This window comes from Kogia breviceps, chromosome 3, assembly GCF_026419965.1.
Source record: "Kogia breviceps isolate mKogBre1 chromosome 3, mKogBre1 haplotype 1, whole genome shotgun sequence".
In the NCBI taxonomy this organism is placed as follows: domain Eukaryota; kingdom Metazoa; phylum Chordata; class Mammalia; order Artiodactyla; family Physeteridae; genus Kogia; species Kogia breviceps.
The window spans coordinates 77,773,929-77,788,794 of NC_081312.1; the positions used below are offsets into that span (position 1 = coordinate 77,773,929).

The window sequence follows — 14,866 nt, forward strand, 5'->3', positions numbered from 1 at the left end:
CCCTGAGAGTGGAGCTTGGCAGCTTGGGAGTTTCACAGGGAGGAAGGGGAAGATAAGCATTTGATTAAGAGCTGGCACTGCCTTGGCTCATAAGTCACTACGACAGCTGGGTGTGAATGCGTGCGCACCCGAGGCTGGCACATGTGCGGGTGAGCAAGTGCGCCAGGGGAGGCGCCCGTGGGCTCACATCTGAATGTGTGAGAACACATGGCTCGGCGAATGCACGGACGAGAGGGAGAGGACACATGCAGATTTAGGGGCCAAATTAAATCTTGGCAGTGACACACATTTCCACAAGGAACTTAAAAGGCTGGCCCAGTGACAGAGGACTGAATCTTTGCTGTGGCTACCGATGATCTTCAAGCTCCCGTGCCAACTGCTATTCTTACAGACCAACATAGCATATCCATCTGAGTGCCACATCTCCTGGCTCAAAACTAACGATAGTAGATACTAGTGTAGGTCCAGGCAGAAGCACTGGAAATACTCTACTTTAGCCGGCTTCCGTCTGGGGGTTTCAGGGCAGTCTAGGTACCTGGTGGAGACATCCTGAGCTGGCGCTAGAAGTATCTGGGGCCGTCACCTGCCTCTGTGCATGTGGTCCTCCTGTCCTCCCAGTTTAAAAATTCAGACTGAAGCATTAAAGGCTCTGACCATTGAATGATCACCTACTTTTTGGGCAACTTGACCTTCTTGAGATCCTCCTCAGCAGCCGGGTTAACATGAGCAATGTGGCACCCCAGGGCCAGGAGGGTTCTGTGACGTAACGGAGAGAGAAAACAAGGGTCAACTGCAAGGTGAAGGACAGAGATAACCCTAACCTGTGTCTGAAGTGATAAAAACAGACAATATTCATTCACTTAGACCAGAGGTTGCCAAACGTTTTCTGTAAAGGGCGAGATAGGAAACGTTTCAGGCGTTGTGGTCCTTATGTCTCTGCTATAACTACTCACCTCTGCCATTACAGAGCGAAAACAGCCATAGAAAATACACAAACTGATGAGCTTGGCTTTGTTACAATAAACTTTTTTACCAACATAGGCGGCTGGTTAGATTGGCCTGTGGACCTTAGTTTGCCAACTCGGGATTTAGACGGTAGCAAGAATGCAACAAAAAGTTAGTTAATAGCCCCTTTGGGAGACATTTTCTAGTTTATAAATTTGCATTAAGATTGTATCCTGCTTCTCTGATTCCAGAGGAAAGATAGGATCCTAATAGCAAACCCAGAGGTCAGCAAGTATGTCCCACGTGCTCCCTGTACAAAGTGTATTGAGCTGTGTTGGACACCATGAGGTACCAACGCCACATCCTCAAGAAGGGTTGGTGTGATGGAAGACATCACATACAGGGAGCCTATGGGACAAGGCAACCTGACAGAGCATCACTGTGCCAGCAAAACCACAGTGTTAAAAAGTTCTGCACCAACTATCAGACAGAGAAATACGATGCAGAGAAGCACAGGTAACAAGCACAAAGAGAATTTGAAAAGGGAGATACAAAATGGGGCTAAAAAAATGAAGATCTGAATCAGGGTTTAAACCACAGGTAGGATCACGGAGAAGCTAAAAGTTACTTTTAAATTGAATTTTTGTGAATTAAACCATGTTTCCCATTCAGTTTTAGAAATGCCTTATCTTTTTTAAAAAATATTTATCATCTCATTTAACCATTACAACAATTATATAGAGGTAAGAACTATTACTATCCTCATTTTGTAGATGAGAAAATGGAGACGTAGAGAGGTTAAGTTGTCCAATTTCAGTATGACGTAGAACCTACTATATATCTTATCTTCTTTCCTTGATTATACATGAACTAAAAGAGGCACTTGGTCCTTTGATTCTAAGTTTCTCTTCTTTTTTTCCCTGCCTACCTTTTCCCTGTCCCTGGCAAATAGCAAATGGTCTCTAAAGAACTATGTATGTTAAATAACAATAGTAGATGTGTTATTCACTATGCTGAATCCTTTCGTGGCATGAATAATCTCCATCCTGGCTAATTTGTCAGAATGCATCATGTTTTTGAGACACAACATGTTTGTAGTTTAGTTATAAGGCATTAAATCATCCACTCACTGTTTAGTCCAAATTCAATTCAATTAAACACTCACTTTAAGGTTTCAGTTGACATTTGTAGGTTATAATTCTTCTCAGTTTCAGGCAGCTTTGAAAACTCAACAAGGCAGGGGTGTTGTCTTTTATTGTCATCCCGTATCTAGGTGACAACATAAGAAAGAATATAATTTAAGTTTTGACAACTGACACTGCCTTGGGAAACAGAAAGGGACACACTTTGAAACATGGCCCAGGTAATTCATATCAGGCAAGACAAAGACAGCTATTTGCTGATAGGCAAATAGACGATCTTCTATCTAATAAATGATACACGCCATCCCCAGCCTGCCAGTGGCTTGTGTTCTGTGGATTGCTTCTAGTCAAGTGTCTGCATTCAGAACATACTTTCCCAGAGAAGCTATTTTATGTGTGGTAGCCATGCTCTTGCCTGTCTAAAACTCATGGAACCATAGTGCCACTGCAGGGTAGCATTCTTCAGAACATAAATGACTACAGAATCTGGGCCAGCACTGTCCAACAGAAGCACAAAGTCAGCCACCAATATGAACCACATTTGTAATTTCAAATTTCCTAGTAGCCATATGAGAAAAGCAAGAAAACAAAAAACAAAAACAAAACAAACAAACAAAAAAAAAAACAAATGAAAAAAACCAGGTGAAATGAATTTTAATAATGTATTTTACTTAACCCAATACACCTGGAAACTTACCATTTTAGCAAGTAATTAATATAGGAAACTATTTCTGAGCTACTTTATATTAGTTTTTCATAGAAAGTCTTGAAAATCCAATGTGTATTTTACATTTACAGCACATCTCAACTCAGACTAGTCACATTTTAAGTGCTCAGTAGCCACATGTGGCCCATAGCTATTGTATTGGACAGTGTAGATCCAGACATTAACTAATTCATTCATTCATTCCACAAACATTTGTTGAATGTCTACTATGTGGTAGGCAGTGAGCTAGACCTTAGGAATTCAATGGTGAGCTGGGGTAGCCCCAGCCCCATGAAGGATACAGTCTGATGAAATAAATTTACAATTGCAATTGTAATTCGTTCTCAAAGGAGAGGTTTGTGGTGTTAAAAGAGCATACAGCAAAGAGGTGGTCATATATAAGGAGAATATTTATGGGAGCTACATCAATATATAAGTGCTAGAGTACAGGGACACTTTCAGTAACTAAGCTGGAATGTGCATAATCTGAGCGTGTCAGTGTCAGGGTCGTAGGGAGCTTCAGAATCACAGATTCTTCTGCCTTCAGACATGACCTTACGCAAGTCACAGAACAAAGTCAATTTACATCCTCTTTGAAAAATGCTTCCTAGTGAAAGAGATTCCTTAACCTCCTCTGCATGTCCATTAATCTTAGTGATGCATCTGAAAACCACACTAAACAAATTCGGATTCACAACAATGAATCAGCCTCTTTTCACTAGCCATGCAGAGAGAACAGCTATTTCTGAAGAGAACGGGAGATGTGAGGCTCTGAAGGAGGAGCTAAGGGTTGACCACATTTGATATTCCTTGAAGAAAAAGACCAGCATCTGGGAGTAAGAAGGAGACAGGCTCCTGGGTCTGTCTGTGCCGAGCTGGTCTCCCCAGCACTCCTGACTGCAGTTAACAAACTCCCAAGCAAGGCTGCTGTACTCAGTGAGAGCTGGATGGGAGTCAGTAAGAACCAGTGGGTTTGGGCTTGTGAGATTTGTTTCTCATTTGAGTCTTTGAAGAACGCTTCCAGGTAACAAGGCAACCCGACCCTCCATCCTGGCCCGGCCACTCAAACACATACCTTGCCAAAAGTCCAGCCAAGCTCTATTTTATTCATTCCCCAAAGCTCATGGATGTTTTCAGCCAGCCTGTCTCGGATCTTCTCTAGGTGAGGTGGTAAAACAACCTAAAAGGAAAAGGAATAACTGAGAAGTGAGAACTGCAAGAATCAACCGTATTGAAATCTGTCATAAAATCTAGACAGATCATGTGCCCCAGTTGTATTCTCTACACATCACCCAGGAGGGGCTACTTCTAGAGATTCCTTCCTCTCTTGGCTTCCCCTGGACCATATCTCCCCTTCCTCTATACTCTCTCCTTGGGAGATCTCATACACCTGTAAATGGTCACTCCTGACCATCCAGCCTCCAGCCATGGTCTGTCCTGAAGTTCAGACCTACTATTCCAACTACCTGCAGGGTTTTCCCACCAAAGTGAACTCAGCATGTTATTCAAAGCTGAATTCACTATTTTTCCTTCAAAACCTTTTTCTTGTCTTATTTGTATTTTCTCTTTTCATTGAATGACCCCACCATAAAGTCATCTTAGTGTCTTTTCTCTTGGCATTACATCCCCCACCAACACCACCTAATCAGTCACAAAATCCAACAAGTTTATTTCCTAATCATCTTTCTGAAGGTTCTTCTTCTTCTACGTCACTCAACCTCGTTATTTTCTACCTGGACCATTGCAAGAGCTTTACAATTGGTGTCCCCAACTCCCCACCAATCTATTCTTCACACTGTGGCCAGAGTGATGAGCCCACAACAACACAACCACATCAAAACACTCTCCTCCTGAGTACCTCCAAGTGCCCCTTGACACTCTCAAGACACAGACTAGATGTATTAACCAAGCATATAGTGCCATTCTTCAGTCCTCTTGTCACGGTCCTCCCAAATATATCCTTTCAAAGCTCCTGAAATTCTCCCCAAAGGTCACACTGTAGCTCAGTTCTGTGCCCTTGCACATACAACCTTAATTCTTATTAGTACTCCCCATGATACACATAATATGCATACCCCCCACCCCCATGCCACATGGCAAATGACAAAGACTTTCTCCTTGACCTAAGCTCTAGATGGGTGCTTCTGAGCCATTTCTGACTAGGCTCGATCCTTGGGCCTTGTCCTCAAGATCCCAGTTTTAGATAGAATCTTGCTAAATTAGTTTAGTGACAATCTACACCCTTGATATGTGATCACCCTCCATGTCTGATCAAACTTATTCATCCCCCATCCTCCCCCAGGTGATATCAGATCTATCTGACCTGCCCTCAGTAAGAATCCTGTTAGATCAGTTTAGTAAGAATCCATCCCAACCCCTGATGTTCCTCTTAGTAATTTTCCATCACTGACATGCCCACCCTACCCCCACCCCAAACCTGCTCCTTGGCTGTAAATCCCCAGTTGTTTGTGTTGTATTCAGAACTGACCCCAGCTCTATAGTGGAGTTCCTTTTCCCCTACTGCAATAACTTCTAAGCAAAAATCTGTCTTTACCCCTTTAACTGCTGTCCAGCTCTGGTCTTAATACAAACTCCCCTCAATATTTATCCTTCTGGAGTTAGCTCAAATGCCTCACTACCTTTTGGAGGTCTTCCCCAGGTACCTTCAGGGAAAGTTTCTCTGTGTTTTCCTGGTAACTTGCTCATGTCTCTCCACAAAGGTCACAAACTGGGGTCTCAAATTTCTCTTTTTTTCCCCCATCTTTCTTTAATTTACTATTACTACAATTAAAACAATAAACAATTAATTATTACCATTTTCATTTATTAGTTGATAGCTCCTAAGACATAGGAGATTTCATAAAAAAATCCAGATTTCTAATTTCCCTTGACCAGTTGAAAGATTGCTAACACTGGCCCCACACTTTTGCCTGGCAACTAGTCAGCTGGGGCTAAGAAATGGCCCCCTGCTTTAGGAGGGCCTGCACACTTGACCTGTTTCCCTTCTGTATCACCTCCCTGGCTCCTACAATTCTAGCTCTATTATAATGATTATTAGTGTTTCCACTACTTGCAAAAATCCCAATTATTTTCAAGGAAGGGAGCTCATGGAAAAAATGTATATTTTTTTGTAGAAAAAGTATATTAAGTCAGTGATGTGTAAGGAGATCACAGAGAAAAGTAGCAATAAAATATTTTGACTATGTGTCATAACCACTATTGGCCTTTCAACTAAAGACACTTTTAAAAAACACCAACTTATTATTGAAAAGTCAAAGTTAAGTGGCATAATGTTTTGATAACGAGCAAAGTGGGGAAAATTATTAGTAAACAAATGACAACTGTATTTGAGTTTTATTGGTTAACTAATATAATCTGTTTAAATTAATCACAGCTTGAAGGGGGATTTCCATGTGAAGGAACCACTTGCTTCAGCAAAAGGGGGAAATGTGGAAAGAAGCCTCCACAAACAATCCTACATCATAATTTCAGTAACCTCAATTGGTGACTAGCTGGAATAGAGTAATATTGGCTTGGTAACTGCCTCCTGGGTGTCTGGGGCCTGAGACTGATGTCCCCAGGGAAGGCTGCTAGGAGCTGGGCTCCTCCCCTGAAGCACTCAGCAAGGGCCTGGGGGTGCTTCAAGCACTGGACACAGGTAGCACTGAAGGACAGGGATCTAGTCAACAACACTTTATCTGTAAACTGGTTGATGTGCCCCAAGCAGGATGGAGTTGACTGTGTATCTTGTATTTAACTTCTCTTTTGACAATAATTTCATAGACTGATAGAGTCTAAAAAATTACAAAGTCTCATTCAAAATAATAAATTGCACCTTTCCAATGAGAACTTCCTTATTATTTGAATCCCAGCAACACTTCCCTCATTCCAGGGTCTATACAAATTCAGCTTTGGGTCCAGACATCAAAGTTCATCTGGCTTGTTAATTTATCTCCACTCTTTGATTTTCAAATCTTCTATTCTGTATGTTTAGAAACTCTTCTCACTCTGGTCCAGCCCTCCTTTCCTCCCTCATCAAAACTTCCTCTCATTCTTTTGAACTCTCTTTGAGGCTTGCTTCCTCCAGGAAGCCTTTTTTGAGTAATACATACATCTCTGATAACTTGGTAAGGAGGGCAGCACAGAGAAGTAGGAATCATGTCCATGAGTACAACCTCTCTCTGCTTGGGCACTAACCACCTTGTGTCCACAGAAAAGCTAGTTTAGTTCTTTGGCCCTCAAACTTCTTATCTAAAATACACGGCAAGCAGATGATCCGATTCCTAGGATTACCTCTGGCTCACAAACTCCTACTTCGTTTCCTATCAACATTCTCGACTCCAGCTACATTCCTGGTGTTGTACTAGGCTCTGTGAAGCAGGCAGAGAGATACTGTGATTTCTAGACAATGAGAATTCACAATCATTAGCTACAGGAGGTGAGAATCAGACATGTGACCACGCACACAGAGCTGAATGTAATAGGGTCATATAGATATTATGGGAAAATATACTCTAGAGACCATCTACAGGTTAAAAGAGCCATACTCCTACAAACTATTACCCCAAGTGCCTCAGAGACAAGGTGCCTTTACATTTATTTTCTCTAACATCTAGAATAGTGATGTGAATAGCACTGGCGTGGCAGAGGCACTGGAACGCCTCATCATACGCTCCTCATCATACATTGTATGCTCCTCATCATAACTGTGTGAACGTGTGTCTCTCAAAACAGAGACCTTGAGAAGGGAAAGAAAATGTCCATTTCGAAGTGAGAGAGTGGCATGGACTTATATACACTACCAAAACGTAAAACAGATAGCTAGTGGGAAGCAGCTGCATAGCACAGGGAGATCAGCTCAGTGCTTTGTGACCACCTAGAGGGGTGGGATAGGGAGGGTGGGAGGGAGACGCAAGAGGGAGGAGATATGGGGATATATGTATACGTATAGCTGATCCACTTTGTTATAAAGCAGAAACTAACACACCATTGTAAAGCAATTATACTCCAATAAAGACTTTAAAAAAAAAAGAAAATGTCCATTTACCAGCACCTTCTGAGACCTCCACGCTCTCCCCTGTTGCTTTCAGGTTTACTTCCCACTCTTCTGCTACCTGCTCCTCCTCCTCCAAGCATCCAGCCACAGGAGAATATTCTTTGCCACCTGTCCCTATTTTGTGTTTCTACTTCCAGGCTCTTATTCATCCCATTCCTGTAACTTCACCCTTGGATGTCCCTCCCCATTTAGGTTTACTAAAGGTCCCGACTGAATGCCATTCTAACTACACAGACTTTTAGAAACATTCTAGCGCAAAGGATGTCTCTAGCATTTATTTGTGTACACGATCGATCATTCTGCATATTACATTTGGACTCGAAAAAAAATAACACATTTGCTTCTTATCTCTTCAACTTGGTTGTGCATTCCCAGAGAATACGGTCACACTTCTGCCTATGCCTCACAGAACCTAGTACAGTGCCTTGCATGTAGCAAGTGCTTAACCGGGTTCATTGGTTGCAAAATCCTTCAAGAGCTCAATTGCCACATATGGTGGAAACGCGAAGAATAATGGTTGCTCACACATCACAACAATTCTATAGAATGTATGATAAGAATGTTTCAAAGACAATGCAGCAAGGAGGATTTAACCCTATTACATCATCTCCATGGGCCGCCTTCTGTTGGCAGCTCAAACCTACCTGACTGGTATCTATGGGGCACGGAATGAAAGAAGCTTGGGAGAGGAACTGGGTGGTACCCAACAGATCTCGAACACCTTCAGCATCACGTTTATACTCTTTGACAGGCTCCAATCTCATCTTTTCTTTTGGAAGTAAGGCTTCGTAGCAAGGGGCATAGCCAGAGGGAGGCAGGAACTTAAATTCTCCGTGACGTCCCCCCATCAGGAAACGTACTCTGTGTTATTTGGAGAGACCAGGAAGAGAGAGGTTAAAAAAATATATGCCAGCCCAAATAAGTGAAAGTTAAAGATCAGCTCTCCCCACCCAAATTATTTTTTGGGGAAGCGAATGATTTCAGATTCATCACAGAAAACACTCTAAAGTACGCAACAAAGCAGTGGAGAGAAAGCTGACTGTCAATTCATAGTGCCCGTGACTCACAGTTGACCATGTCAGCTAAATTCTTAAAAATGAACTTATACTTTAAAACCACTAGATTTTAAAAATCAAGTTCATCCTTACTCTAGTAGGAGAATCATTACTGTAGATATTATTACTACAGTTTGAAAGGCGTAACAGTGATAATGATGATGACATTATTTTCTGAAAAGATCACATTCAAACTACAGCATGAGAACTACAAGTATTTTTACTTGAGAGAGTTTACTCACACAATGATGAAAGAAAACATGATATAAATATTTGGGGAAAATAGGACATTCCCATTTTAAGGTGCAAGTAAAAGATTGAGTAACACGAGAGTATTAAACAGAAATGGTATACACTCCAAGAGGCATTAATAGAAATGATAACACTGAAGAGGCTGCAGTTCCCCAAAGTAGCCATATGAGGACGACTGTGAGGAAGCATCAGCAGGTGGTTACAGCCATGGGGGTGCCAAATAGGCGTCAAGTGTTTGCTCACTAGGGTCCCAGTGCCTTCTCAGGGGCACCACTGCCTTGCTGCCATCCAGGCCTGATGCTCTGGCCCACTCCAGCAGTGCCCACAGGCGCCTCCCAAGGAAGAGGGAAGGATCCTTAGGGGGCCACAGTCATGGCAGGCACTAATTACCAATAAACTGAAGTCTTTCAATATTTTAATTCAGCATTCTGGTTGGATTTCAGCCCCATATATATTATTAAGTTAGGGTTAGGGTTAGAGCTCAGAGATCCTCTGTAAGAAGAGGGTGAAAGTGAGGGTCATAGGCTCTTAGGTTTGGGACTAGAAATATAGCTTTTGCAGATCAACTGCAACCATATTAAATTGATGAGAAAATATGACTGCAATTTTAAATAATTAAGACATGGCAAGATACACAGCCTTGCAGGATCAACAACAATTTTACATAGGAAAAATCCATCCATACACATAGCAGCTACACGTATTCACTCCCTGCCTCTTTCCCTCTGCGTAACAACTATTTACTGAGCCCATACGACTTGCACTGTTCTCCATACTGAGGATTAAGCAATGAACAAAGAATACCCTGTTCCTGGTGTCACAGAGCAGGCATCCAATGAGACAAATAGGATAATTACTGATTGGGAGACATCTGATGAGGGCATAAAGAGGGAGACTGAAACAACGCGGGGAAGGAGGAGGGTCCTAGACTGGAGGCTAGAAAGGCTTCTCGGAGGGGGAGACATTTTTATTAACCCTGAGGGAAGAGGAGGAGCCAATGAGTTCAAAATCTGGAGGAAGAGCATTCCAGGCTGAGGAACAACACGTGCAAAGGCCCTGAGGTAGGGAAGAGCTTGGGTGGAGGGCAGCGTGAGTGAGAACACGGAGAGGCCAAGGGGCTAAGAGATGAGGTGGCAGGGGGCAGGGCTAGATCAGGCAAGGTCTCTGAGCTGGGATCTTCTTCCCGGTGAGCAGCTTCTGAGGGATTTTAAGGAGGAAGAAAAACAGGATTCTTCTAGCTGCTCTATGTAGGAGGCACCTGACACCAATCTACTCCCAGTGAGACATGAGGGGGGGTTGGACCAAGGTGATGAAGGCCAAACCGGAAAGCAGCAGTTAGATCCCAGTTTTGTTAGGAATTGGTGATGGAGTAAGCCTGTGTGTGTGGAGGGGGGTGAGGTATATGTATGTGGGAAAGGTTATGATCTAGCAAAGCTCTAACAACAACACTCTCCACTATATCTCACGTCCTTTAACTGGAATATTCTGGTGGGGCAACCTTGCAAGAGAGTCTCAGTATTGGCTGAGTAACTGTGATTGTGTGTAGCCTAATGATAAAACTGGAAAATGAAAACCTCTCTGAGTAAAAGACATTTAGGATTTTCCCCCCTTCCCAATATAAACAAAATCTTTATCCAAACAGCATTTTATAAAATGCTGTTTTAAAATTAATTGCAGAAATCATATGAAGCCTCCCACTTTCCCATTTTAAAGTAGTAAGCAACAATGATATAGAATTAGAACCACAAATGTCCCTTGTGAATGTTCCTACGTTAAATGTTATATAACAGGGCACGATCTATGTGTATTAAGACTATGAACAATGATATAAGAACAAAATTGAGTCATTAGCCTGCAATGTTACTAATTTAGTAAAACTTCAGGAAATAATGACTAAGATTTAAAATTTATTGAGAACATTCCAAAATTCAATTGCAACATAACAGATTGTGTTACTGACATGCTGAAACTATGGGATAAAACGAAATTGTTTTGAACAAAGAATTTGTGTGGGAAGTTTTCTGCTTTTCCCTTCTCACTGAGCATCCTTCCTGTGAAAAGCTGAAGTTTCCTGGGAGCTCGTACAGCAACTGTATTCTTTGTTACTCACTGCCGTAAGGATTCCAAGGCTAAGCAAATGATCTCTTATGAGGACGTCTAGATGGATTTAATTATTCATAAGCTCTCTCGCCAGTTCTGTTTAGTTTTAACACTTCTCTTACGCTTTAAAATCTGCTGTTGTCTTCTGGATAGATAACAAATCAAGAAAGGTGGAAAGCCAGTGTAGCACTTAGGGAGAACAATGCTGCTTTGATATTCAGTTATTAAAAGGAGAATGATAACCTGGTTTTACAGCTTAATCTTATCACCTCGAACGGCCACAAAGACTGTAAAATGAAAAATTAACGTAGCCAGTAATCAGCGTTTACTGCTTACTGAAGCATTCGTCTTCCAACGCCATCATGCTGTGCTTCAGTGGGTAGAAGGTATGGTTCTGGGTAGCTTCCCAAGTCCTGCCAGACAAGAGCCCTGCTCCCCAGCAGGCGGGACTGAACGGGAGCCGGTGTGGGCACACCCGCCATCTGTGACTCCTTCCGTCGCTGCCCAGAGTCTGTGGGAAGGGCTCCAGCAAACCACCACCAATACTGGTGGTCCCCATGAACTCTCTCTGGGACACCCAGATCGTCCAGGTCAAAGGAAATAATGGGGATAAAATACAGGCTTAAAGGAAACAATCAAAAGAAAGAAAGAAAATACCTGAAGCCCTCTTTAATCATTTGAGGATATTAAAATGGGATCCCCTCTGTCTGCATTTTAGCAGAGGTCCCAAAGGCAACTAATTCAGAGGATGCCAATATTTTCTCACCCTGAAGTGAAGTGCTGGACCAATTATGAGGACCCATCAAAAAACTGTGAAACCTTTTCAGCTTTAGCCCACCCCATACCTCCACACTGATAAGAAAGGTAAAGAATTCATTTGGAGAAAACCATCAGGGAGAAAGGGATGGGAGTTCTTTGCCATCAGGAGTCAAATGAGGGCTGTAAGGAACTACTCAGAAGTTTGTGAGTACCCCCTGGATGTAGTGAGGGGCATATTTGCCTAGAGATAGTGAAGAACACAGGGAGGAATGAATCAGCTGCCAGCCATCAGAAAGGAATTCTGGGGCTTCCCTGGTGGCGCAGTGGTTGAGAGTCCGCCTGCCGATGAAGGGGACACGGGTTCGTGCCCCGGTCTGGGAAGATCCCACATGCCGTGGAGCGGCTGGGCCCGTGAGCCATGGCCTCTGAGCCTGCGCTCCACAATGGGAGAGGCCACAACAGTGAGAGGCCCGCGTACCACAAAAAAAAAAAAAAAAAAAGAAAAGAAAAGAAAGAAAGACAGAAAGGAATTCTGGCCGGAAAGGCAAATGACTTGACCAGAGATCAGAAACCCAGGAGAGCTGGGGGAGGGAGGAGGCCCATGCAGTTGGAGGGGGATGGGAGGGGGGAGGTCTGGGACCAGCCAGAAGGGAGCACAGGTGGTAAAGCCAAGTCAAGGGAACTGAAGTTGGATGCTTCCAGCCTGGTGCTCTCCAAAAAAGCTACAAAAGAGCCTCAGAAGAGAAAGAAGCAGCAATTGTGCAACCTCTACAAAAGTCCTGATGCCACAAGGCAGCTGCACCAACTCCATCAGATGTGCTCATCCCCCAGTCATCTTGGGTCTGGGCTGGACACTAGATCCAAGAGGGGCATGAGAAAGGAGCTAGCTAACTGAAGAGGAGCCCGACCTCAAACTGCAAGGGGAGTGGGGTCGGGCTCAAATCTTAATTGGATACAAATCTGGAGTTTTTATACTACTCAGATGATGGAATTTTTTTTTTTTTTAAGTATTGGCAAGATGGTTCCTGGTCTTAAAAGAAGTAATGAAGGCTATAGAACTGGCCCGAGAACTTATCCAGGAGTCCAGAGCATGGATTTGAAGGGGTGGAAAGAGAACCAACAAAAGTTACACCTATCTAGTCTACTTCTTCCAAAAAATCTGTTATCTGGCACTTACTTTTTATCTTTTAAATCCTTTGAAATTTAAAAGATTTAAATTTCCAATTAGAATATAAACCTCTCTTCTCTAAGTATATTCTTCCCTGCTCCCTGTGTTCTACTGAATCTTTCAGCATTGCAAAAAATGTTAAATTGAAAATAAAAAGATAATTTAAGAATGGAGCTCATTAAAATTAGTTCTTCTTTACCCTCCAATTTTTCTCTACATTAATAGATTTAAAAAATCAATTTCATTAATCAATTTAATCTCTTCCACTAAAGCACATGTATCATCTTCTGGGGTTCTTCCTATAACTCAGACATGCCATCAGCTCTCCAAGGTTTTTTTTTTTTCTTCCTAAAGTGATTACAGTCAGTGACTGTGTACTTAGATTTCTCCACTTTAGAGATGAGTAATAGCTTCAGTAATAGCCGCCTGGGAGTAGTGAAGTTTGAGGATGTGTAGAGGAATTTTTTATTGACTAGACTAATTTTAAAAAAACAGAGAAAATTGCATTGAAAAATCCCCACTAGCATTTCCAATTTCATCTTTTAAGATTTGTGCACTTTTGGTTGTCAGTTTGCAGAAGAGATGAGAATACCTATCGCAAATCCCCAAGTTTGAAAGACTGATCCATGAAAAAAATAGAGTAAAAATCAAGACAAACCTTTGCTATGCTCAAAAAGGATGACTAGGTTTCTTTACTCATAGCGTACTAGCAAACTGTGAAATCATTTTAGTCTTACTAGGTGTCCCATTATTCTTATTGAATCCCTCCCAGGAGTTGGGATAGTGTTCCAAAGAAGACAAAGATAAAGGCTGTGGTTAGGAGGAGAAAGAATTAGCGAGCTTCTGCTGACCTAAATTCAACTCATAAGTCATGATTCATAATTGCATCTTTAGTTCATATCGCTAAGACGAGAGAACAATTTGAGTTATGTATGTTCTCACATTCATATTTCTTTCTGGCCAGTGTTTGATGAAAGCCCAGGGCAATCCAGCCAGTGCTCATCATGTTCTCTGCAAAAGTATATTTATCTCAGTAATAATTTCCACAGCATTGACCACAGCAAGCTGGAAATAGCTAAGCTACTGGTTACCTGAATTTTAGCCAAGCCTGGTGGATACCAACAGAAAACAAACAGCAACTGCAAATACCAACCGTCTTTGGATAGTGTTGCTTTTATAAATGAGAACGGGCTGGTAAAAGAATTACATAAGACGATTAAGTAGATCTACAGGGAATTTAACCATAGCTATAAAATATATTCTACTACAGTGACTAACTCATCAATTTTCTGCAAAACTAAAAGTAGCTCCCAAATTTCACTATACACTGTGGCTTCTGTGTAATGTTCTCCGTGTGGCCCATGCCATCATACTGCTTGGCAGGGTGAGATTACCTTTTAATAAGAGCTTCCTGGTATTTAAGTAATTCAACCTTTTGGGTGGGCTCCAAGGTACACATACCTCATCCCAAATTCTGTCCCAGAATGAACAGGGTTGTTACACTGAGGGCCTGTTACACTAATAATACCCTCCACAAACAAACAACATTGAGAAGGAATCTAAGGAGGCACATTCATAATAGTTAGAAAAGAGAGCACATATTGATTTGTGGGTTTTATTAGTAATTACTCAGGCTGCTTTTGACTTCACTGTGGGTAAATCTAATTGAAAAAGATTTTGCTC

The 14,866-nt window shown here is 42.1% G+C and overlaps 1 protein-coding gene across 10 annotated transcripts in view; it reads right to left on the reverse strand.

Moving 5' to 3' along the window:
- The window catches only part of RYR3 (ryanodine receptor 3), a 550,085-nt gene that overhangs the window by 209,994 nt on the left and 325,225 nt on the right, over nt 1–14,866 (reverse strand). For 9 of the 10 annotated variants that reach the window (XM_067028902.1, XM_067028901.1, XM_059058605.2 and 6 more), the window contains 4 exons: nt 8,494–8,710; nt 3,869–3,973; nt 2,111–2,214; nt 673–756 (listed from right to left, as the gene is read on the reverse strand). In XM_067028902.1, the coding sequence (XP_066885003.1) occupies nt 673–756; nt 2,111–2,214; nt 3,869–3,973; nt 8,494–8,710 (510 nt within the window). Of the gene's footprint in view, nt 1–672; nt 757–2,110; nt 2,215–3,868; nt 3,974–5,432; nt 5,472–8,493; nt 8,711–14,866 lie in introns of those variants that run through there. The other variant, XM_067028903.1, reaches the window with a different exon arrangement.